Below are 26,425 nucleotides of genomic sequence, written 5' to 3'. Positions count from 1 at the left end.
ACTCAAGTATCACGACATGTGCACCTGCTCGGAAGCAACATACTCTGGGAAAAAGAGGGCTCTCTATGTAAACATCTTGGTGATCTCTGTCACTGACTCAGTTTTCTACTTGAGCGACAGGTTCTCCTATCCTAGTCGCTCTTACTCCATAAGTGGTACATATTCTGCATGGAGCATCTCCAGAAACTGCTCCCAAGCCATTGTGGCTTGCTTTGCATGCGAAAAGCATTGGGTCACAAACTCCCACCTATCCTTTGTACCCCAACAAAGAAATTTTGCGCAATTTCACTTTCTGGTTCTCGGGACACAAACATGTGTAAAAACATCCCTCCATGTCATATATCCATCTCAAAGTGATAATTGAGGTCTTTGTAGCCTCTAAGCTCCAGAGCTTCGTAGTACTGAATTCCCGATACTGTATCGTCTCGCCCTTATGAAGTCCTGCCACGACGATAGTTGTAGTAGTTGTGGCAGCGACAGCATGCACGACAGCGGCATAGCACGAGTCAAAATCCTCAATCAACACAGTCTTAACCGACCCAAACAACTCCGGGATCACCTCCCTGATCGCCAAGACCACCTTGGCAGCAATGATCCCATGGATCTCCTCATCCCCCGGACTCGTCCTATCAGTGCCACCAGCACCTGATCCCAATCCTTTGATAGCCACCATACTGAAATATACAACAGAAAAGGTCAAACAACAAAAAAACATTGCTCAACACACCATGCCTCTACCTATTAGTTCCTTGGTAGCCTCGATATCCCTTCTGACTCTCATGCGGATCCTATGCTTTCAGTAGTACGAGCCTTTACTACCTTCCACACCTATTTGTAGTCAATTCATAATTCATCCCAAGGCCCCAAGTACTCCTCCTAGGATAGTCCCCAATCATGCTCCCGTACCATTGGTTGCCTTGTGCATACTAGTTGTACACAATACATGATCAGATAGACAGTCGAATAACTGACTCTACCCTAAGCCCACAACCAAATGAGGAACAAGAAATAAGGCTAAGTCAATCATTCTAAGGCCAGATAATACTAACCGTATACAACTATACATCATACACCTAACAAATTACAGAATCAAATAACATATAACAAGAAATTCCCTATATCATAAAGCATCATAGAAATATGTCAATACTATCTAGCAGTTCCTGACAGAAACCTTAGCTTATCCACTAGCATGCATTTCTAACAATTCATATATCAGCAAGTTCAAATTTTAACATATAAAACAAGTATGGGTATTTTGGAATCACTTTCCTCTTTGGGCTCTGGCTGACTGTACACATTGCATATTCCTATAAAACCAAGGTTAAGTTAGAGGCCCACGTTACCGATCCAAAGCCAACAATTAACCAAGAACATGAGAAGAGACTGAGCCCATGTCCCTAACCTAACCATTTTATTACAAATTTTTTTTTCAAAAGCGTTTTGTGAAAATTCTCAGATCCTAGTTTGAGTTTGTATTCACGCAAATGTTCCTTCAAATAGGGCCTATTCAAGCAGATTTGAGGCCCCGGAAAAAATAAAAAAATGGGGCCTTTAGTAGTAATTTTTTCTGTAAAAAATTGATTAATTGCTTATAAACCTGAAGAATCGGTTGGAATTTCTTCGTCTTTCACACCAATCTTTTCTCCAATCTCGTTTTTCCTTTTTTTTCTGCTGCTTGCGACGACTTAATAACAAATGTTTTTTTTATATATAAAAATACAAGTGATACATAAAAAAAGCCCTAGAAATTTGGAGGCTATGGGTCATCGCCCATACCGCCCCACCCTCCAATACAACCCTGTCTCCAAATCCCTCAAACCAGGGCTTTGATAACAACTTGTAACGTCCCATTTTCACATCAAAATTTTTCATTTTTAATTAAGGTAACACTTCACATATTTAAAATCGAAGTTAAGAAAAACCATTGCTCCAAAGTACATTCTTTAAAAATCAAAGTAATATAGTAAACGTGGAATGTTCATTGCTTCTGATGAATGTGTACAGTCACGCCTTCGCCTTCCCATGATCACTGATTATACCTGTAAAACATAAACAGTTGGCCAAGCACGAAGCAAATCGAGTCCTCCCAAAATATCACACACCACAATACATATACAATGCACGCATATCGGGCCCACAGTCACAAATATTGGATTGCCCTCAGGCCCACGACCACAAAGGCTAGATTGCTCCGGGTATGTTGGTATGTTACCTCAACCCAACCACTCCTCCTGAGCCTCTGTGCCAACGGCTTACACCTAACCCGCACCTCGTATCTTTTCCTACAACACAAAGCAGGATCGCCTCAACCTAACCCGCCATAATATGTCAACATATAAACAAACAAGAAATCAAGTAGGCACATAATCACATGCAACTATGAATCTACCTGTCGAATAGTTCAGTACTGCCTACTAGTCCCCTCACAGCATATTGCTTCGCTACCAGAAAAACTCCAAGGAATGCATAGCGATATGTAACCAGAGGTGCGATAACGATATGTGACTGCAGCAGTGTAGAGAACTCCTGCGTCTCGGGAGGAGCCAACCGATACGGTTCTCTGGCTATCGGATCCGCACCTGGAACTAGATCAATCCTAAATTCCACCTGGCTCTTTGAAGGCACCCCAGGCAAATCCTTCAGGAATACATCCAGGTAATCCTGCATAATCGGTATCTCATCCACGGTCGCCTTACCCTTATCCCGGGTATCCATGACATAGGCGACATAACCCGAGTAACCCATTTGAAGATAGCGTCTGGCCCTCGCCGCAGAACACAAAATCGGACGACGTTGCGGTCTCTCCCCATGAATCACCAACTCTCCCCCACTTGGGGTCCGAACCTGAACTAAATGTTGCTCACAGTCAATCACTGCCCCATTAGGGTTCAATCAATCCATGCCCACGATGACCTTGTTCCCACACAGAGGAATGGGAACCAAAATCAACCGGATACTGCTCACTGAGTAACTTGAGAGTACAACCCCGATGAACCCTCGCAACCCGAACCATCCAATCATCAACAATCTTAATATCAAGAGGACAATCTAGCTCCCCAGGCGCTCCAACAAATCTCTTACTCAGCGCAAGCGATACAAACGATTGGGTAGCCCCCAAATCAAACAATACCAATGCAGAAACACCATTCACAAGGAACGATCCTAAACTAAAACAAATAAACATAAGCAAGAAATTCAATATGAATAAAGAGATAAGGAGAAGATACATACCCGTCACAACACCAGGGGTTGAACGTGCCTCCTCGGCCATCAACTGGAAAGCCCTGCTCATCGCCACAGGCGCGTCTGCCCGGCCCTGGCGGCCGTCAGTAATCTGAAGAGTCGCAGGAGCGGGTGCTGACACCGGTCCTACTGCAGCCAAACTCAGAAAATGGGCCTTCTTGTGGCCCCTCTGATTGTAATGAAAGTAAATCAGATCAGATACTGGGGTGATGGTGGTGGTAGCAGTACAATCCCTGCTAATATGACCAGTCCGGCCACACTTGAAGCAACAAAAACCACCCACCCTGCACGTCCCCTCATGCGACCTGCCACACTTACCGTAGCGGCCTCGGCCATGCTGGCCCTTCTCTCTCGAATCAACAACCTTAGTCCTCTTGCTCGAACCCTCAGGACTCGACACAAAATCTGGCTTCCTTTTCTTCTCCATCTCCATATCAATCTCCCTCTCCCTAGCTCAAGCTATCATATCCTCTAGCGTCTTGCAGCTGGATCGGCTCACAAACTACCGAATGTCACTCCTCAACATCTCGTGATACCTGACCTTCTTCATCTCCTCGTCCGCCACATACTGTGGAACCAGAAGTGCCCTCTCCCGAAACATAACGGTGATCTCAGCCACGGTCTCTGTAGTCTGGCGGAGATCCTGGAACTCTCGCGCCAACTGTTGCACCTCAATCACCGGTGCAAACTCAGCTCAGAACCTGGTCGAGAAATCATCCCAGATCATCACATCAACAACATCATCACCCACCACATGTCCTACCTCCTCCCACCAATCTCGTGCCCTGTCCCTCAGAAGGCAGGAAGCTAGTATGACCTTGTCCTCCTTAGGACAACGAATAGTATGGAAGGTGTTAACAACATCTGCTAACCACCTCCTGATCGCAATCGGGTCCCTCGAACCATGATAATTCGTAGCTCCACATGCCCGAAACTCCCTGAAGGTCAAAGAACGCGTCCCAACCAAAGCCACAACCTCTGCGCGAAAGGCGCTCAACCGCCCATCTAGAATCTCCAGAATACCCTCCTTGACCGAGCTAAAGATCACAAGAGTCTGCTCAACGATACTTCGTGTAATCTCAGACGAGATGAACTCTCTCGTCTGGTCTTCTAGCTACCCAGCTCCAGATCCTGAGCCCCAACCATCTCCAGCACCATAACTACCAATAGGTCTGCCTCGCAATGTCATCATACTGAAAAAAAAAATAGACCAGACAAACCATCAAAATGCGCACCAAAATATATATCAGAGAATCACAACTCCACAAGCTCCCTAGTTTCATTGCAACTCTCCTTGACTTGAGTACGAATCCTCTGCTTTTAGTAGTACGGGCCCATACTACCTTCCATATTTATCCATACTTTCCTCAAGGATTTCCTTGACTCTACCAAGTCACTTTATATCCATACAATTTCCCCTCATAGATAAGGCTCCCAACACTAGATCTCATCCTAGGTTTCCCTAGGGCAAACTCCACACCACTCTCCGTCATCAGCTGAATAAGGAACTCTCTCTAACTTCCTCTAACTAGCTCACGAATACAATTACATATTACTAAAACCAAATAATTCTTCGAATGAGAGGTCTCACACTATAACGGTTAGACTCAGACAAGAGATGTGCAATTGAGTTAAAACCTAACCTCCTAAAATTATTTAGTTCCCATAATATTTAACCTATCATATTCGCTTACTAGTTAGCTGAAACTAGTTAGAAATCCTAGAAGCACAAAGAAAGCAGCATTCGGGCATCAAGTAATCAGAACCAAGCATCACCTAAATAGGCCATCGTATCATTATTTTATCAGTACTAGCATGCAAGTCTACAAGCTCACACAATAGGCATACAAAGGCATCTCTCCTAGCATTCTATTATGCAAAAACTGAGCAGATACTTAGCCCTAACTGGCATGCGATTCACAGATCCACAGATCAAAGCATATCAGATAACATGTAGGGGTATTATGGGAAAACTTATTTAAGCTCAGCTAATTGCATGCACCACACCCTTTCTTATTTTAGAAAAACCTTTTTCTTAAAAAATATATTTATTTTTGAAATACTTTACCAAATCCTCGGTTTGAGTTCAGACACACCCGAGAGTGTGCCCAAATCCCTCAAACCAAGGCTCTGATACCAACTTGTAACGTCCCAAAAATATAATCTAAAATTTTCATTTTTAATTTAAATAAAACAGCATTCCAAAACATTGTCCATACAACCTAAATGAAAATAAGTGTATCAAACATCATATCAATCAGAGTAATGTCCCAAAAGCGGAAACCATGTGGTGTGTGCAATGCAGTCATCCCGAGCTCTTCCCTTGGAACCGGAAGTACCTGAAACATAAACTGAAAATTATAAGCACAAATCTTAGTGAGTTCCCCAAGATACCACATACCAAACATAAAACACATTTCAGGCCCCACCCAAAGAATATAACGGGCCCCGTCCTAACTTGCATAACAGGCCCCGCCCAATGAGTATAATGAGCCCCACCCTAACTCGCATAACGGACCCCGCCAATATACAATTCACATATAATAACAAATAATAGCATACAGGATAATCATCGGGCCCCTCCCAGTAACATACTAACACATACACATACTAGTGTCAAATAGACAACGAGTAATCTAACAGAACATATCATAGGTCAGCGTTGGTGCCTTCGACCCGCTAAACATGGTGAGGAAACTCACATCGCACTGCTGAGTCACATTGAAATCCCTGGCTGCTAGTCCGACAAATCCCCAAGCTATCAATAACCAAAAACACCCAATTAACCATTGGAGTCAAAACTATATCCCTCAACCTACACTTAGGGTAAAAAGACCATTTTACCCCTAACTATTTTTGGTCCAAGACTTAAACCCAAACTTTCAATCTAAAGGCCCAAAGATCAAATATCCATCCAAGGACCACATATGGCCAAATTTTCCAAATTGGACCAAATCCTTCCATGGACCCTACCTTAAGGTCCACTAAATTTTCCTAATCCAATCTCTTTCATTCAGGTGGCCCAACAAGGCCGCAAGCCATTAAGTCCAAAGAAAATCCCAATTCCGAAGCCCAACTAAGCGAAGCCCACCTGACTGAGTACGCGAGGCGTACTCCGCACGTACGCACAGCGTACTAGCTTGAGGGCTTGTACGCTAAGCATACCTGCTTATTCGCCCAACGTACTCACTCATTCAGCCAAAACTTCATTTCAGACCTTAATCGTTTAAAACATAACCCCAAAACATAGCTCTGACTTTCTTGAGCTGAAAAACCACGTAAAGTTGCCAACTTTACGTTCATGCATATCTAAATGAAGCTCTTAAGCTTAAAAGGGACTTAATGAGTGACTTAATGCATGCATGTAACCATTTATCTCATAACGCTTGCACCTTTATGCTCAAGGAGTCCAATACAAACTCAGATCTACAATATCAAGCTTTTAAAACGATTTCACTCTCTCATCAACCCAAAAGGGGCCAAAAGCAGAACAAAGCACAATATGAAGAGATCTAAACATCTACAAGTCAAGGTTTAAACTTGATACGTTAGAAATCTTGCACAAAAGAATATGATTCTGGATCCAAAGCCTTTCCACCAAGCAAGAAAACTTCAAGATCTCCACTTCCTTCACATGGACCAAAACTGAGCACCCAAAACTTCTTACTAGCTCAAAAACACCACTAAGGGACTTAAGGATCGATTTTAGGGTTTTTGTGGCAATTGAGGTTGGTAAGGAGGCCAGCCATGAGGACCTAAGGCCTTTATATAGGGTACAACACCCTAAATTAGGGTTTCAACATCTCCCATGTACTCCCCGTGTACCAAGTGATACGCCATGCGTACTGCTCAAGGACCAAAAATGCAATGCTTTTATAACTAGGGCAAAATAAGAACATATCAGGATTCAAGTGTTACAATATATATATATATATATATATATATATATATATATATATATATATATATATAACAAATATTCTCCTAATTTTTCTTACTACCTTTTGTTGATACAAATCTTCCTACTCGCTAGATTAAGATAAATGTCAAAATTAAGAAATGATATTAAGAAATATAATTTGTGGATTACACATGTCATTATTTTATAGGAGTATGAAGATAAGTTGGAACAAAATATAGAAGGATATTTAATTTTTTTTTTTAATAAAATTAATAAAATTTTATTATATTTGTCATCATCTAAAATGATAGGAAGATAGATAGGAAGAAAAATTAGAAATATATTTAATTTTTCATTAATTATAGTATTAGTTAAAAATAGAAAAGTCATTAAAGTTTTAAGTTAATTAAAACCTATTGAACAACTCATTAATTAATAGTAAATATGAAAGTAGTTGAAAAGTTTTATATTAATTGAACATAATTAAAAAAAAACTGAAAATCCAAAATAATATTGTAAAAGATAAATGATTTGTCTTAAACTATAAAATTATTCTTTTGACAAATATATGTTTTGCAAATAAGTATAACATTAACATTATTTATGAAATAATAATATATAAAATTGAAATATTTTGAACAATATTATTTAACATGTTTTTGATTAACATGTAATGAAATCGAATAATTTGTTGATTTCCCGTTGGTTTTAAGTTCATCTAATGAATTGGAATATAAAATATATAATTTAACTATATATTTTTTTATTCGTTTTTTATTCTCTTCATTTATAACAATGATTAAAAATTAACATAAACAAAAATTCATATTGTGAATTCCAAAAAAAAAATTAGAAGTTTAGAGATGTTGGCTTAACCTATGGATATGGTGAGAATAAGGTGATGGACATAGTTATGACAATAAAAATTACAACTGCTACATGTCAATAATTTTTCTTGCAATCTAAAACACTATGACAAAGACGAACCAATATAAAAACATTTTTTAATGTGTTTTTTTTTTTTTTGCGATAGATAGAAAATTAATATTTTAAATTAAATTACAATAGCCACTTGTGAAGCAAAAAAAACACTTTTGAAGCAAAATAACAATTGAAGGAAACAAAAATGTAAAAGTGAATCTTGGTTATAGAGAAGCAAGTGACGGACAAAATATAACCCATGTATCATTTTAATTTTGTCGAGTGTAACAACATTTCAATCAACTTCTAGTAGCATTTATGAACCAAATTGCAACACTTTTTTTGCAACTTCCAACTTCTATAATATGCTCATCCGATTTAATTGAACACTACAATGATATTCGACTCCACACCATATTTCATCATTAAAAGCTTTTTTAAACATCAAATGGCTACAACCTTCTTCTTTATTTTTGAACAATCTATATAAGAAAAATGGAAATAGAAGAGAATGAAATGTGAATAACCTAATATGAAAGATAATGCTCTTGCATTGACAATTATTATAATTAATCATTCCATTAAGTCTATCTTGAAACATATTCACTTGATTTGTCTCATATATATATATATATATATATATATATATATATATATATATATATATATATATATATATATATATATATATATATATATATATATATATATATATAAATAAGAAAATGAAAAAATGTGAAAAAGAAATAATAAAAATCAAATAGTCATTTCAAATTTTTAACGACCAATTTTTTTTATTTTAGATGGTGTTTGAGAATGCTTTAAAAACAACTTTTTGACTTTTCATTTTTCAAAAAAGTCAAAAAAATGCAAAAGATGTTTGTCTAAGTTAAAAAGTTTTTTTTAAATAACTTTTGAGCAAGAGGAAAAAATGTTGATTTCAAAAGTCACAAAAACGTGACTTTTGAGACTTTTGTACTTCTTAAAATCAACTTTTGTCTTTTTACCATCCAAACACATTTTAAACCATAACTTTTGGAAAAAGACTTTTTACAAAAAGTTCTTTTATAAAAAAAAGACTTTTGAGCTGAAAAAGTTATCTCAAACATCCCCTTAGACTTTTATCAAGGTTCTAAAAAACTCGCAATGGCTTCGTCAATGCTCCAATGCTTGTATTTGTCGTCAAGTTTTAACAAAATACCGTCTTAAATCATATATGTATAAAAAATAAATAATAGTAGAAAATACATATAAAAATATTAATTATATACAAAATTGTCGTCTTAAGTCACGTCTTACTAACGACGTGGTTCGTCAAAGCTCGTAAAAACTTAGACTTGACATTCCCGCCAAAGTCATGTCTTATGTTATTTAAAACATTGTTTTTTATTAAAGTTAAAGTTTCTTAATTCATTTCTATAAATTTTTACAAATCACATCAACCATTTTTATAGTTTTATCTAATTCAAAACATAGCTATATACAGATTTTTACAGATCACATTAACCATTTTACATTTTTATCTAAATCAACATAGCTATCTATAAATATTTACAAATCACATAACCATTTTACATTTTTATCTAAATGAAAACATAGCTATATATAAATTTTTTATAAATCACATGAACCGATTTTACATTTTTATCTAAATCAAAACATAACAACTGGACCTGCTTTAATCGATTATTGTAGTACATAGTGATTTTTTTTTTTTTTTTTTTTTTTTTTTTTTTTTTTTTTTTTTTAAGAATAATGGTCTCGGACACGCAATAAAACTCTGGTGACTGCAGGTCCTGTTATTTTCAATGGCAGCGGCTGTAGGCAGAACTTCCATAACTAAAACAACCTTCTACCTACAAATTTTCGAAAGTTCAATTAAATCAAGGTCACTGGCGAATGCCAAGACAATTCATCAGCATTTCCTCAAGCAAAATCTCAATTACAGCTCCATTATACTCGACAAACTCACCCGCGTCTACATTTCGTTTCACCAACTTCATCTTGCTCACAGAGTGTTCGATAAAATTCCTTACCCAGAAAGAAAAAATAACGTCTTGTTATGGAACCAATTGATGAGAGCGTATGCTTGGGAAGGACCCTTCGACCATGCCATCAATCTGTATCTTGAAATGACACAATCCGGGGTCACACCCAATAAATACACTTACCCATTTGCTTTGAAAGCATGTTCCGCTATACAGGATATAGAACTTGGTAAAATGATCCATGATCGCGTGAAAAATGAGTTTCTTGACGACGATGTTTATGTTTGCACCGCGTTGGTTGATTTTTACGCAAAATGCGGGTTATTAGATGACGCACGGAAGGTGTTTGATAAAATGTCTAACAGAGATGTGGTGGCGTGGAATGCAATGATTGCAGGAAGTTCTCTTCATGGAATGTACCACAAAACAATGAAATTGATTGAGGAAATGCAGGATGCGGGATTAAGACCTAATTCATCCACCATTGTCGCCATTCTTCCAGCTATTGGGGAAGCTAGTGAGTTGATGCAAGGAAAAGCAATACATGGGTTTTCTATAAGGAATAGATTCAATAACAATGTAGTTGTTGGAACTGGTTTACTAGACATGTATGCCAAATGTAAACACCTTGATTACACAAGAAGAGTTTTTGACACAATCAATGTAAAAAATGAGGTAACTTGGAGTTCTATGATAACAGCATGTGTTGCAAAAGATTCATCCATGGAGGCATTGAAGCTTTTCAACAAAGCAATAGTCAACAACAATGGCAACATATCTCCAGTTACACTATCCACCATTCTTCGTGCTTGTGCTAATCTTACCAACATTAAAACAGGAAGGTGTATACATGGTTATTCAATCAAATTAGGTTTCATTTCTCATTTAACAATCAGTAACACCTTTCTTTCACTCTACTCAAAATGTGGGATTTTACAAGACACAATGAGATTCTTCAATGAAATGGAATTCAAAGACACGGTTTCCTTCAATTCAATCATCTCTGGTTGTGTCCAAAATGGTGATGCTGGAATCGCATTTAACATGTTTGAAAATATGAAGAAATTAAGAATCAACCCTGATATGGAAACCATGATTGGATTCTTTCCTACATGTTCTCATTTAGCAGCTTTACAACATGGAGAATGTGGACATGGATATGCAATAACACAAGGGTTTACAAAATCAACTAAAGTTTGTAATGCTATTATCGATATGTATTCAAAATGTGGGAAAATAAATCTAGGAAGACTAGTTTTTGATCAAATGAATACACGCGATGTAATCTCATGGAATGCTATGATTTTTGGTTATGGTATACATGGTTTAGGGTTTGAAGCAGTTAAATTATTTGAAAATATGTTAAGAGATGGTTTTAATCCAGATGGGGTTACTTTTATTTGTGTTTTATCGGCTTGTAGTCATTCAAAACTTATTGAAAAAGGTAAAGATTTATATTATTCCATGAATGAAAAGTTTCAAATATCACCAAAAATCGAACATTGTTTATGTATGGTTGATCTTTTGGGGAGAGCAGGACTTTTAAGTGAGGCTCATGAGTTCATTCTTGAAATGCCATTAACACCCGATGTGAGAATCTGGAGTGCACTTCTTGGTGCTTGTAGAATCCATAAAGATTTCAATTTAGGTGAAGAAATTTCAAGAAAGATTCAAATTCTTGGACATGAAAGTAGTGGAAACTTTGTGATTTTATCTAATATTTATAGCACAGCAAAAAGATTCGATGATGCAGCACGTACACGTGTCATACAGAAAGAGAAAGGGTTGAAGAAAAGCCCGGGGTGTAGTTGGATTGAAATAGATGGAAATGTTCATATGTTTGTTGGTGGAGATAAGTCACATCCATGGTGGGTTTTAATCAATAGAAGGTTAGATGAATTGCTAGTGGGGATGAAGGAATTAGGGTATGATGGAGATTATGGTTTTGTTCTTCAAGATGTTGAAGAAGAGGAAAAAGGGCATATTCTTTTGTATCATAGTGAGAAGTTGGCAGTTGCTTTTGGTGATGTTAGTTTGAGGTTAGGAAAAAGTATTTTTGTGACTAAGAATTTGCGGGTGTGTGTTGATTGTCATACGGCTTTGAAGTATATGAGTATGATAATGAAGAGAGAAATAACGGTTAGGGATACGATTCGTTTTCATCATTTTAAGGATGGAAGTTGTAATTGTGGAGATTTTTGGTAGGATGTTAATGTGTAGTTTACACAAAAATACAATGTAGTTATCTTAATATCGTTAACCACTAATTAGTTGTTGGGATGTTTTCAAGTTTTTCGAGTTTTTGATGGTAATTGTATATGGGTTTTTGTAAGAAATACATAAAGACATCGTTTTAAGCAAATTTACGATGTTTTGTTTGTCTTTAGAGGCATGTGTGATACAACTATAATTGCATTTAATGGTACATGTTTTTTTTGTATGAATGTGTTTTTCAAAGAAAAATCAAAGTTTTTTCTATAAAATTTTATATGGTACAACTACAAACATCGGTTTGTTGTAGTTATTCCATATTAGTACCGGACATTATTATTATTATTTTCACTGGGACTGAGAAACTTATGGACCACCGACTCTGCTCATAAAAAGGATGGGTCGGATCCAAGGCATAACACCAACAATAGTATTAGGGGGCCAAAATCCAACATTTTAAAATATTATTGTATAAACAAGTTCAATTTTATCAAAGGTTATGAAATCAAAGTTTAAACAAAGCAGTTAATATCAAATATTCTTACATCGTTCATCAAAGTGAAAACTCGTCAACCTTTTACGTCTTTGAAGTTTTGCACAATTACCTGTAAACTATTCTTTTAAGCAAGTTCCATTTAAAAGTACTAAACCAATGAGTCATTCAAAAACTAGTTCACTAGACATAGGAGTGCAAGCAAACCGAATTACTCAACCTGGACTCATTAGAAAGATTCGAGAACGAGATAAATGAGCTCAACCCGAGCTCAATCAATCAGTGAACTCGATTAGACTCACAAACCCAAACGATCATCTGTAAATCAAATATCATATATTATTATTAGATTTTAGGGAAATCTCTGATAAAGTCTCAATATTTTTGGTCAGTTTACAGTTTAATCCGAACATTTTTTTTGAATAAAAAAGTCATGATTATCTAATTTTATACGATAATTTGCAATCTTATGTTAGAAAAAATAAAGATTGTTTCGTTAATTTGACATTAAAGAAGTCCTTGCTTTAGTTTTATCACATTGGCTTAGTTTGTATATTAATGGAATAATGAATATAAAATTTTAACAAATGTATTTACATGACATGAGGGGGAAAATGAAAATTAGAAATGAGATATAAGGAGAGTGGGTGTAGTGTATTTTATAAATAAAGGGCGTTTCATAACAATTTTTTTATCATACTTAACAATTTATGCTTTAAAGAATTGTATAATTTGTATATTATATAACCCTTCAAAACATAAAATGTTGTGTATTACAAAAAAAAAAAAATTTGTTGCGTATAGATTAGTTCCCATAAATAAAATATAGAATTCTAGCCTTAAAGGAAGAAGATGGGAAGTTGGTCATACACATAACGACGGTGGTTTTATAAGATGTTGGGTTTCAGTTTTGCTTCAAAATAAGTCAGTAGTGTAATATAATAAGTTAGAAGCTAGAAAAGCCTCATTGAGTTCCACAATTGGTTGGGTCCTCATGTCATTAGAAGCATCCGAAGCCAGAAAAGCCTAATTGAGTTCTGCCATTAGGAAGGTCCTTAACTAAATACAAGAATAACTGAAAATTTATCAGGTAAAAAAAAAAACAAGATAAAAAAAATATGTATGAGGCAAAATGTTAAATTAGGTATTAGAAGATAATAGTGTGAATAGCCAACTCAAACAAGCAAAATGCGGTTGTTGAGCCTTCAAAAGATACCTTCCAAGCAATGCCTTCTTCTATCATGTTCCTTTTTACCTTTTGGGTGTAGTGGATATCAACCACCTAAGGTCAAGGTGTCACTAGACCACTCTAAAGTAATCCTATTTAATTTTTTTCCTTTTTCTTGGAAAACAAAATGTTTTGGCCATTGAGTAGTTTTATGTAATAGTTTAGTTATGTGTCATACCATGTTTAACGATCAAATAAATGAATTTCTTAAATTATAATCGGTAATATTAATAAGTTCATAGTAATACATTTGATCGGTAATATAGGTTACTAAAAAAAAAGTTAAATACTTAAACAATAATTAAAAAATAGTTGAAAAGGCAACTAACCCTTGTTACGATTCATCCAAGAATACAAATCAGAAATGATGCAAATCATATGGTTATTTAACATATATGTATGATTGTATGTAAATATAAATTCTTTCTAAATATAAAATTTGATAACACAATAACATTTTTGTTAAGATTTTTCTTTATTTTAAACCAAAAAGACATAAAAAAAAATCTCTTAAATCAATTTTATAGTTAATACCGTCCATGCACAACCCAAGAATGAAGAAATAAATATTTTATTTAACTATTTTGTCGTTCAAGGATAACAACAAGGATTAAATCCATCAAACATTCCAATGCCTCGCTTTGGATTTATTAATTAAGTATTTCTTCGACAAATATAACTAATTAAAAAGGTAAAATACAATTTCATATAGAGTAAGTTACACTTTTGGTCCATGTGGTTGACACGAATCTTCAAGCTTAATCCTAGTTTTTAAATTTTAAGCTTGTGGTCTTTATTGTTGGCAAATCCATCGGCTTTTGTACCTATTCTCGTTTCCATCAATGCCTTTCCATTAAAATTGTATGAAATGACTAAAATATCCTTGTTTTTGCTTTTATTTGGTTTAAATTTTCTTGTTTATTATGATTATAGCAATAAAACCAACACCATTTTTCAATACCACCACCATCATTTTTCACCACCACACCATCGTTTTTCACCATAATCACCATTGCTTTTCCCAACTAACAAACACCTACAACTTAAAATTAGTGTATACTAGAGAGTGAAATGGACCAAAACCAGAAATGGACCATAATTGTATATAACCACCTAAAATGAACATAAACCGGATCGATGGCAGTTTTGTGTTGATGAGAGTGAGACAAAGGAGGGGGAAGGGAAAGAGAGATCAGTGGCGGAAGAGGAGAGGAGTGTTGGTTGTGTCGACCGAAGATAGAGTTAAGAGCATCATCGAACACCAACCATAAAAGAGATGTTGCAAGCAAGAAGGTGGGCGACGTAGTTGCGGCGCCGAAGATGGAGATGGCAACGTCGGTTCTTCGGATTGGTGAAGCGGCAACAACTTAGAGTAGAGAGAGATTTGGTGGAAGATGAGAGTAGCGGTGGTAGAAAGGAGACTGAGAAAGGGTGGACGTGAGCTGGAGCGCGGTAAAAGTTGCTACTGTGGAGTTGGGTAAAGCATTTGGACTAGGCCGGTTTGGAAAAAATTGGTGGACCATGGACTGGACCTGTTGAGGCTTACCGGATCTAGGTCTAGGTTTGGGTTTTCTGGTTCGTGTACCCGTTGGACCGATACAACTTTAGGTATTTATGGTACAATTCATTGAAGCCCTACCGAAGTTGGTTTATCTAATACTTTAGAACGAATACACGTTGGACTGAACGTGGACTTTGACCCGACCGACCCGGTTTTTGTACACGGACCGATTTTGCATGATTCAAAGAACTAAGAACCGGACCTACTCTAAAAAACTGATCCGGGTCCCATCCAATCCAGATGTCCAAATGCTCAACCCTACTGTAGAGAAAGTGAGAGAGATCCCAATGGTTGAAGGGAGCCGTGTATGGGAAAGAGTATAATGTGGGAGTCAATTGATCTCAATGAGGGATTTTATCTGTTTTGTTGTTTATTTATATAAATATATTAGGATCTTATGGTTGAAAGTTTTTTACTGATTTGGTTCGACGGTAAAATGGTCATTTCATAGGATATTAATGAAGGTGGGCTGACATTAATTGAGATATGAAACCAAAACAAAGGGATTTGCCAACCATAAGGATTAATGGTGTCAAATTTTCAAAAATAGGACTAAACTTGTAAATTCGTGTTGACCATGGGGACCAAAACTATAAATTACACTTTTATGTAAAAAAAAGTAAAAAAATAAAAAGCTAGAGAACTGGCGCCGTTTTACGGATCTTTCTTGAAACAATCAAAATTTAACACGTATGCAATGGGAAAGAAAAGGACTCTATGTGTAGAGAATGGAGTCAAGAAGTAGATGAAAGGATCTTAACAATCATGAAAACAATGACCACCTAGCTAACATCTCTTTCTCTCTCTATCTCTCTGGATTTGCATTGTTAATGTCACTGCATTGTGATCAATCATTTTATTGACGACGACAAAAAAAAAAAAAAAAAAGGAGAAAATAACCAAATTTCATATATTGCAAATCTGTTTCTCAAAAGCTGAGAATGGGTTTGTTCATGATGAAAGTAGTAGCTTACACAATTTTGTAGAACAGCCATTAATTAGTAGAGATCACATTCACCGCTACATAAATATGTATAGACCACAAAGAAATGGGAAGTCGCCCAGCTCAGGGGAGAGGATTGATTTCAGGTTTTCAAATTTTCAAGCTCTTCAGGTAGCAACGATAACCCATCAATCATCTTTGTGAACTTCCATTATCGTAATTGTTTTCTATTTGGAAGATTAATGAATTTGTGGCGATATTTGTTGCTTTTTGCTTTGTTTTGTTTGATCCATCATATACTTTTTGGTAAAGTTGGCTGTTTCTGTGTAGTTTTTCATGTATGAGTTAAGCACCATGTGATGCATTTCAAGTGTTTGATAAAATTACTAAGAAGGATTAGGTGGAGAATCCTTGATGCTTTCTTGTATCTTCTAATGCATTCATGATTCATATCATATCCATGGTGATTAATTACAAGATTTTATTGTTTTTAGGTACCAAAAGTATGGGACAAGCTTCTAGTGTCCATAATCTCTGTGGAAACAGGAAAAACAGTTGCAAGATCAAACAAAGCTTTGGTGAGAAATGGAAACTGTCAATGGACAGAAACTCTATCCGAATCTATCTGGATTTCACATGATGATTCTTCAAAAGAGCTTGAAGAACATCTCTTTAAATTCGTTGTTTCCATGGTATGAAAGATCTTGATCCTCTAACTTTAAAAATTTATCATTTAACCTTGACAAAATCCTGTCTTTTTTTGGTTTTGTTCTAGGGTTCTGCTAGATCTGGCATTCTTGGAGAGGCAACTGTAAATATTGCACGCTACTATACAAGTTCAAGATCATCTGCCCCACTTTCATTACCTTTAAAGAAATGCAACCATGGCACAGTTTTACAGGTAAAATCAATGTGAATATAATTACAATAATTTGTATTATATGTTGAGTTCTTTAATGCTATGTTTGATGTTTCTTATCGACTTATTTTCTCATTTTTCAGGTCAAAATCCAGTGCCTAACACCAAGAACAAAGCTCAGGTAATGTTTATGATATATATATATATATATATATATATATATATATATATATATATATATATAGATATTTGTGATATTTTCATGTTTCACTTGATGTTGAAAGTTGTCATTACATATTGAAGGGTTGAAGGTTTAAAAGTAGAAGCCATGGATGAAAGTTATGATGATGCATTAAGCAGATCGAATGGGTCAGCTGCTTCAGTTGACTTGAGTGCTAAATCCTCTCAAAATCAAGACTTGAATCCCACTTCACTTCTTGGAAAGATTAAAATCATGGTATGTTTACAATGATATAGATTCTCCAAACTTTGACTTTCTTGGTCAAACTGACTGATTTTCAACTTCTAAATCGATATGCTTGCTTCAATTGATCAAGAAAGCATTAGATAGTTACATAAAATGAAACAAATCATAGGAATTTGACACCTTTGGTTCTTGATTTTCAAATTGATTCATATCAATATGAACCTGAAATAAAATTTTGACTTTGATGCAGGAAACAAGTTATGAACCATCTGGATCGAATCAAAACAATGATTCGGCTGAATATTCTTTAGAAAAAGAGAGATTCTATCGAAACAATCATATAAATGGAATCAAGAACAAGCTTAATGGGAATTCAAGAAACAGTTCACCTCGAAGCAATTACCCTAATGAAGAAGATCTTTCTATATCAAAATCAAACAACTCATCTTTCAAATCAAGAATAACTCATGATGATCAAGAAGAAGAGTATGAAGAAAGCCCGCCACCTGTCCTTCCCACATCATCAATGCCAAACACTGGTTCTTCAAAGAACCTTCTAGAAGCAGCTGAAGACACAATTGAAGAGCTTCGTGAAGAAGCCAAAATGTGGGAGAGGAATTCACAGAAGTTGATGCTTGATTTGGAGATCTTCAAAGAAAGATTCTCTGATCAATCCAAGAATCTTACAGATTCTAAAATGGAGCTTTCAGCAGCACGCATGGAACGTGATGGCATGAAGAAAGAAGTTGACCAACTTAAAAGATTGGTGGAGGTCAAACAGAAGGTCAAAGTGGAGTCAACATATAAGTCAGAAAGTGGATCACAACTTCTAAAAGAACTTGAAATCGAGCTAAAAGCTCATAAAGAATCAAACACTGATTTGTCTCTACAACTGAAGAGAAATCAAGAATCGAATATTGAGCTTGTGTGTATTCTTCAAGAACTAGAGGAAACCACAGAAACACAAAGAGCAGAAATCGAAGAACTTTTGGAAGTCAAATCAAAGTTTAATGATTTAGAAAAGTCTTTCAATTTCAATTTGGTGGAAATCAGAAGCTTACAACTTAACTTGCAACAAATGGAGGAATCAGAGAAAACATTACAAGCAAACATGCAGATTCTTGAACAAGCTTTAGAGAACAAAATCAGTGATTTAGAAAATGAACGAATTTCAAATAGCCACGCTCTATCACTTCTTGAAAAAGACTACAAAACTAACTTATCCATCAAAGAAGAAGAAATCAACAACTTGGAGTCAAAACTATCTGAAAAAACACAATCTGAATCACAACAAATGCGTGAAATCCAAGAGCTTCAACAAAAAGTTAGTGAGGTGGAAAAAGAATGCAGCGAATTGACCAATGAAAACTTGGAGCTTCTTTGTGAGATTAAAGAATTGAAGAAAAAGATCCAAGAGAGAAATATGGTTATTGAAGAAGATCAAAAGGTGATAAAAGATTACAATTTGAAAATCCGGGAACTAGAGAGGTTGAATGAAGAACAAGAGGATCAAATTTCTGATCTTGAAAAGGAGAAAGAAGAGTTACAAGAAAACATGGAAGATGCATTGGAAGAGAGCAATATAACATCTAAATGTTTGGATAATTTGAGAAATGATCTCATGGTGCTTAGTAGTAGTGTTGATTCGCAAGTTTCTGCTAATAAGTTACTTGAACAGAAAGCGTTTGACTTGGAAAAAGTCAAACATGAAGCCGAGCTTCGGTTGTTTGAAGTGGAAGAAGAGAATATCCGGTTATCAGAAAGTTTGACTTCACTAGAAAGTCAACTGAGACGTATGAAAGATGAGTTACAAGAATCTCAATCTATGAAATTTGATCTTCAAAATGAGGTTGAAAAGTTATATGATATTGAAAAACTACTATTGGAAGCTCAAGAAGAATGTGGAAATTTGAAATCCGAAAAGAAGAAACTTCTAGAATCTTCCGAGGGGCTCGTTGAGGAATGTAGTAATCTTGAGAAGTTGTATGAAGAGATGAGAAAGGAAAAGGGAGAGTTGAGTGAAAAATGTTCTCGTTTGGAGGTCGAATTAATGGAAGCTAGGGGCAATTTGGTAATTTCTTCTGAAAGGTTGGCTAGTTTAGAGGAAAAACATTCTTCTATGTTGGAAGAGTATATGTTTAAAGAGAAGAGTCTTTCTTCACATTTGGATGAACTTAATCAAGAAAACTGGAAGTTAAAAGAGAAAGTTACAATGGAAGAAAGTTTGTTGAATCAAATGTATTTAGAGAAGACTTCCGAGATTGAAAACTTCCAAAAAGAGGTACAACATTTACAAAATGAAATTTCACAGCTTCATGAACAAAAGTCAAAGGTGGTTTCCGAAAAGTCAAAGCTAGAATCTTCTTTGAAAGAAATTCGTTCAAGAAATGAATCGATTGAAAACCAACTTCAAACTCTTCATAAAGAATCTGAATCCAAGATTCAAGACTTGGAAACTGAGCTTATTGCCATTAAAGAAAGCAATAAAAAACTGATGACAGATCATGAAAAGAAATCAAAGGTGTTGTTTGGTTACAGAATAAGAGAAGAGAGAAGAAAGACAATGGAAAATGATCTAGAACTTAAGCTTACAGTTTCAGAATATGAACGCCAACAACTCATTGAAGAAGCTTCAAAGTTAAAAGATAAGTTGCAGAAAACCTCGAATCTTGACAATGAAGTAATGGATCATAAACGAAAGCTTGATAAACTAAAGTATGAAAAGAACAATCTAGAAGCTTCTTTTCGTTCACTTTCTAGTAGTTTTGAAGAGGTTAAAGAAGAAAAGATTTCGTTTCTTGAAAAGATATCTACCTTAGAGGCATCTGTAAAAGAGTATGAGGAATGTAAACATGAGAAGAATGTTCTAGAAGAAAAGATAATGCAACTGGAGGGAGATCTAATGTCTAAAGGAGCATCACGTTCTTTAGATTCTGAGATGAAAAATGAGCTTAGTAGAATCAAGAGTGCAAATTTGCAATATCAGTTGAAAGTTCAACAAATTGAAGGCGAAAAGAATGAATGCTTGAAGAAAGTTCATGCTTTAGAAGAAGATCTAAGACTTTTGTCAACAAAATCAGGGAGTAAATCGGTAAATAATTAAAAAAAATTGATTTTGATTCACTTAACAACCAAGTGTTCTTGTATTTTTTTTTTTTTTTTTTTTTACCGTGAATCTTTACTCTTGTTATCTTTTATGTCTTCTGTATCAGGGTGTTCATGAGACACATTCTCAAGAGGATATTGATAATGCAGAAAAAATAGAGATGCTTGAAGCACAGCTTGATGAGGCTCTTGATGCAAATAACAAGTATAGAGCTCAACTCAAGAGGTGAGTATGATGAAAACACTAGTCAACCTTTGACTTTTAGTAGTCAAAGGTCAACTTATTGATGAAAACAATAAGGATTACGCGTATGCACAAGTAGTTTTCATGGTTGTAGCTTTTAACTAGTTTGCATATATTTTTCTAGGCTAAAATCCGAGGGGCGTAATAGTCTTTCATCAAATCCTGGAAAATCTAAGGCTGAAGGTGATTTGGTAACAAAAGAGAGATTTGAAAGGACAAAATCGTCATTAGAAACAGAGCTAAAAGACCTTCGTGACCGTTACCTTGAGATGAGCCTCAAGTATGCTGAAGTTGAAGCCGAAAGAGAAGATCTTGTAATGCAGTTAAAAATCAACAATAGCACAAGGAGACGATTCCAGTTTCTTGAAAACCAATAAAAAAATACAAACTATTTGTTATATCAAGATTAATAGTTAAGCTAAATAATCATTAAGGCACATAATGACATGAATGTGAGTCTATGTCTATTGAGAACACTTTACCACATAATGAAATAAGAGGTTCTATTTTAAGAAACATTAATTGGTTTTTGTTCTCTTTTGGTACTATTTGATGAATAGAATGTATAAATATAGTTCATCTTCAAGAGATGTTGTTTATGTGAACTAAAAGATTGTGATGCATACCGTTTCATTCTAAGATACCAATTTTACTATGTATATCTTTATGTGCATTCTTATATAGATGTGTGTATTTTAATTCTATTTATATCTCATCTATTGAATATACTAAGGTGTAAACAAAGCCATTAAACCGAAAAAAGGTTAACTTAGGGGGGGGGGGGGGGGGGGAATGTGGATCGTATTGGGTTGAGAAGTTGGATATCCATATTATATATTTTGGTTAATGTACCACCCTTGCTCTTAACCTATATGGAATCATAATAATTTGATAAAGCATGATGAAGTCCCATAATGTATTAAAGACAATTAGTAGTTTACTATGGAGTGTTACTACTAGACAAATTTCAAAAACTAAACCAACATTCTTGTGAACCTATTATCTTGTTTGTTCTCATGTTATGACTAAATTATAAGACTATAATGTCATTATTGAGCAAAAACATTGTGAAATGGTATAGTGTTATGATGAGATTGAAAGTATAGTGCCTTAATCAGAATCTGTTGAGTGTTTAAGATATTTAAGATAATATATAGTTGGTTAAAGTTTAACATCCGAAAATGAGGGTTAGATGTATTGACCTTAATTATGAATTTACCATTATTATTTAAATGCTTATCTAATTTATGATATGGGTGTAGGTGATCAAGCGAAGATGCCAAATGCAAATGGAGATTTTCAAAGATGAAAATCATGGTATGTTGGAATTTAAAGGACAATACTATTTTAGTACTTGAATCTTAGTTATTACGATAAGTTGGAAAATTGTTAAGTGGTGGAATTGTCAATTATTTGGGTGACTTAAATATGATTAATTAAAGTTGGTGGAAGTTATTTCCTCTAAATCAAATAATGGAGCTTGGATACAAAATAGATGACTATAAATAGATGTGATAGACCCTCCTTAGGATTTTAGTTGGTCATTGAAGCCTTGGGAGAAGAATAAGAGATTTTCTGGTAAAGATGTGAGCTTTGGGTAGAATCAAGAAAGGTAGACCTTCATTTTCGGATTTTTGCATCACCTAAGGATTGCCAAAATCCTTTTTTGATCTCACAAGGTGTTATTCTCTTCCATAATTGTATGGTTAGTCGAGAAATGAAAGAAACCTAGATTTCAATGGTGATTAGGGAATTCAAGGTTGTTTCATGACTATGAAGGTAGTTAAACAATATTTCTAATACGTTGTAATAGATTTTTAAGTTGATTACAAGTGTTGGAATGGAGAAAAATAGACAAAAACCTCAAGCTAATACGAATTTGGACACCGATACTTACGATACAAAACTTATCGAAAAGAAGGGCCAGGCAAACCCCAAGACGATGTCATAATCCTATTTCTGGAAGATTGGTTTATGTGTTAATCTTTTAGAAGGACTAACTCACACATATCATAGTCTATTTATAAATCTACATCTTTTGTCCCAAATGGGTAGTTGAACCCTCAAACTTCGGCTCAGGGCATCACTCCAACAACTCATGATACCACTAGACCACAAACCCTTTACTTTGGGTAATCAATGTATTAATGAACGAAATGATTTTATGTATGTATAAATAGGAGTTTGTTAGTGTATTTGATATATTTTAGTTTGTATTTCACAATATATTGTTCTAACATGAGTATGTAACACTCCAAATATCATAGAAATTTTAAAATTTTAAAATCAACCATTAACCATCATTGTTTACAGAAAGAGTCATTGTTTCAAAAGTATTATTCAAAATCAGAGTTTTCCCAAGACACAATAACACAAAACAGGAAGATGTGCACGATAGGGATGAGTGGGTCCAAACCCGGACCGGATGGACCCAGACCCGGAAAACCCAGAACCGGTTAACGAGATTTTGTAGAACCGGACCGGTATATAGGAACCGGTTCCGGTTCGGTTCCGGGTAAAGTGGGTCTAGAACCGAAAAACCCGGAACATCAAAGTGGGTAGGTTGGAACCGATAAAGTGGGTTTAGAACCGGAAAACCCGTAATTTTTTGGTAATTATTTACTACTTAGTGGGTTGAACTTTGAAAATTTTCATATTGATATCCCGACTTTGGGGGACTGTAACTCATTGAATGTGAAACCAAAATTAACAAAATTATAGTCTAAATACATGTACAAACTCTAAAATACACTCTGGAAAAAACCGCATGTCAATCCGACTTTAAACGAATGAGATATGCATGTGTTAACATTTTCACATAATACAAAGTACAAAAACAAATAGCTGAAAATTTGAAAATTTTCAGTTTTGATATCCCGACTTCGAAGGACTGTAAATCATTGAATGTTAAACCAAAAATGACAAAATTATGGTCTAAACTCATGTACAAACTGTAAACTACAAGTTGGAAAAAACCACATGTCAATCCGACTTCAAACGAATTAGATATGCATGTTTTAAAACTTTCACCGAATACAAAATAACTGAAAAACTAAAAACTTCCAGCTTTGATATCTCGACTTTGGAGGACTGTAAGTCAATGAATATAAAACTAAAAATGGTAAACTTATAGTCTAATGTCATGTACAAACTCTAAACTACATGTTGGAAAAAACCGCATGTCAATCGGAGTTGAAACGAGTGAGATATGCATCTTTTAAACGTTTCACAAAAACCGGCTCCGGTCCTAAGTGGTTCCGGTTCCAAACACCGGTTCCGGTTTTTAGACCCGGTTTACCCGGACCCGATGGACCCAAACCCGGATTACCCGGAACCCGGATAAAGCTAATTTTTTAACCCGGAACCGGAACCGGTTCTATATATTCTGGTTCAAACGGTTCCGATTCCGGTTCCGGTCCGATATTCCGGTTCTAAATCTCATCCCTAGTGCACGATCACGCCTTCGCTTTCCCGCAATCATCCGAAGTAACTGAAAAGTTTAATGAGTTCCCTCAAAGTACCATCATACCACATATAAAAATACATAATTTATCATGTTGGCTCCACAACTTTCCGGTTGGATTACCCTGGCCCACAACCTCCCGGTTGGATTGCCCTGCATACCACATACTGGGTTCACAACCTCCCGATTGGATTACCATTGGCCCACAACCTTCCGGTTGGAATGCCCTGGCCCACAACCTCCCGGTTAGATTGCCCCGGTCTGTTGACTGACAGCACTAAGTAGTAGTCTCAACCCCAACGTAACATGTCGACATATAACAAATAATATACATATTCAGCAAACAGATAATTATACAGTCAGTAATCACATGTAGTCCTACAGATCTACCGGTCTAGCACATATCAGTAACTATCTGATAATCAAACAGTTCTATCACATACTCGACATATCATAGCTCAATATCTAACAGGATATCAATCCATTAGGCCAGCCTTGGTGCCTTCGACCTGCAAGTACAATGAGGAAAACTCACCTCTTAGTCCGAAGTGAATGTTAAACAGAACGCAACTCTGAAAGTCAGCACTACCAATCACCTAAACGGAACCGAGACTTAAGCTTAGATAAAAATCCCAACGCCCAAAATATCCAAACCACTCTTAGGTTAACATTGGTCAAAGGTCAAAGTCGACAACTCAGCTGAGTCAACCCAGCCGAGTAAGCCCAACCGAGTACGTTGGGCGTACTCGATAGTTGACCAGGAACGGGGCTTGACCGCGTACGCGTAACGTACTAATTGGTACGCCCAACGTACGCAACATAACTTCTTATTAACACAATAAGTGCTTAATACTTAATCTTTTACGTCCAAATTGCAGATCTAAGTCCCAAATATTGTTCTTGACCATAAAGTTTCCAACTTTATGGTCTTGCATTGCCAAAAAGTGCTAAATGCTAGAAACCCCAAACTCTTAACCCATTAAGACCACCAAGCACATACATGGGGAAGAATTAAGAGCCAAGACCCTATTTTTATGCTTCTAAACTTCTCAAAACGTCTGAAAGGGCAGTTTAAATGGGCTAGAGCATGCCATACTCAAAAAGGTCAAGACTTGGGACCAAAATGCTCAAGAGTCAAGAACTTAGCAAGATCTAAGGAATTACAAGCCAAGTTTAAATCTTTATACCTGTTGGAGGTTTCTAGAGAGGTGAATATCCCAGATCCAAAGCTCCTTCAAGCTTCCAAGGTGGTTATACTTCCTTCTTTCTCCTTTAAGACCACCAAAAACACACACAAGGGTCAAGAATTCTCAAAAAAGTAGCTAGGGTTTGCTAAGATTGTATGGAGGTGTTGGAGACTGATGAGAGATGAGGTTTGGAGGCCATAAAGTTGGTTAAATAGGGCCCAACCCCTAAAAATTAGGGTCTGTGGCTCAGACACGTACGCCCCGTGTACTCTAGGTACGGCCAGCATATGTGAGCCCGCCTTAATAATTACAAAATGCCACTATGGTCCATTTTGCAAGCTTTCTCATGCACAAGGGCTAAAATGCAATAACCCTACATACTTAGGGTTAAAATTGAAAATACTTCATCGTCGGAATGTTACAATTCTCCCCCACTTGATCTAAACTTCATCGTCGAAGTCTGTTGGTACGAATAACTCTAGAAAATGCTCACGCATCTCAGACTCGGGTTCCCAAGTGCATTTGGAACCCTTCCGATGTTGCCACTGAACTTTGACTAATGATACCACCTTGTTCCACAAAGTCTTCGTCTTCCGGTCAAGGATTGCCACTGGTCTCTCCACATAATTCTAGTGATCATCAACCTGA

General features: G+C 35.9%; 2 protein-coding genes across 2 annotated transcripts; both read left to right on the top strand.

Moving 5' to 3' along the window:
- Positions 1–9,872: 9,872 nt before the first annotated feature.
- LOC145120392 (pentatricopeptide (PPR) repeat-containing protein) lies at positions 9,873–12,406 on the top strand. Its single transcript, XM_079056219.1, has one exon. It carries the CDS (start codon positions 9,877–9,879, stop codon positions 12,259–12,261), a length of 2,385 nt encoding a protein of 794 aa, XP_078912345.1. The 5' UTR covers positions 9,873–9,876; the 3' UTR covers positions 12,262–12,406.
- Positions 12,407–16,356: 3,950 nt separating this feature from the next.
- On the top strand, positions 16,357–21,741 carry LOC145122680 (uncharacterized). Its single transcript, XM_079058238.1, has 8 exons — positions 16,357–16,663; positions 16,987–17,184; positions 17,268–17,393; positions 17,495–17,532; positions 17,655–17,808; positions 18,029–20,869; positions 20,991–21,109; positions 21,252–21,741. The coding sequence occupies exons 1-8, from the start codon at positions 16,580–16,582 to the stop codon at positions 21,502–21,504; spliced, it is 3,813 nt and encodes a 1,270-aa protein (XP_078914364.1). The 5' UTR covers positions 16,357–16,579; the 3' UTR covers positions 21,505–21,741.
- Positions 21,742–26,425: the final 4,684 nt, after the last annotated feature.

The sequence above is a fragment of the Lactuca virosa genome, chromosome 6 (assembly GCF_052849685.1).
Source record: "Lactuca virosa cultivar CGN04683 chromosome 6, Lactuca_virosa_CGN04683_v6, whole genome shotgun sequence".
Lineage (NCBI taxonomy): Eukaryota > Viridiplantae > Streptophyta > Magnoliopsida > Asterales > Asteraceae > Lactuca > Lactuca virosa.
The sequence above is the reverse complement of the archived record's forward strand: the minus strand, read 5'-3'. Positions and strand labels throughout refer to the sequence as shown.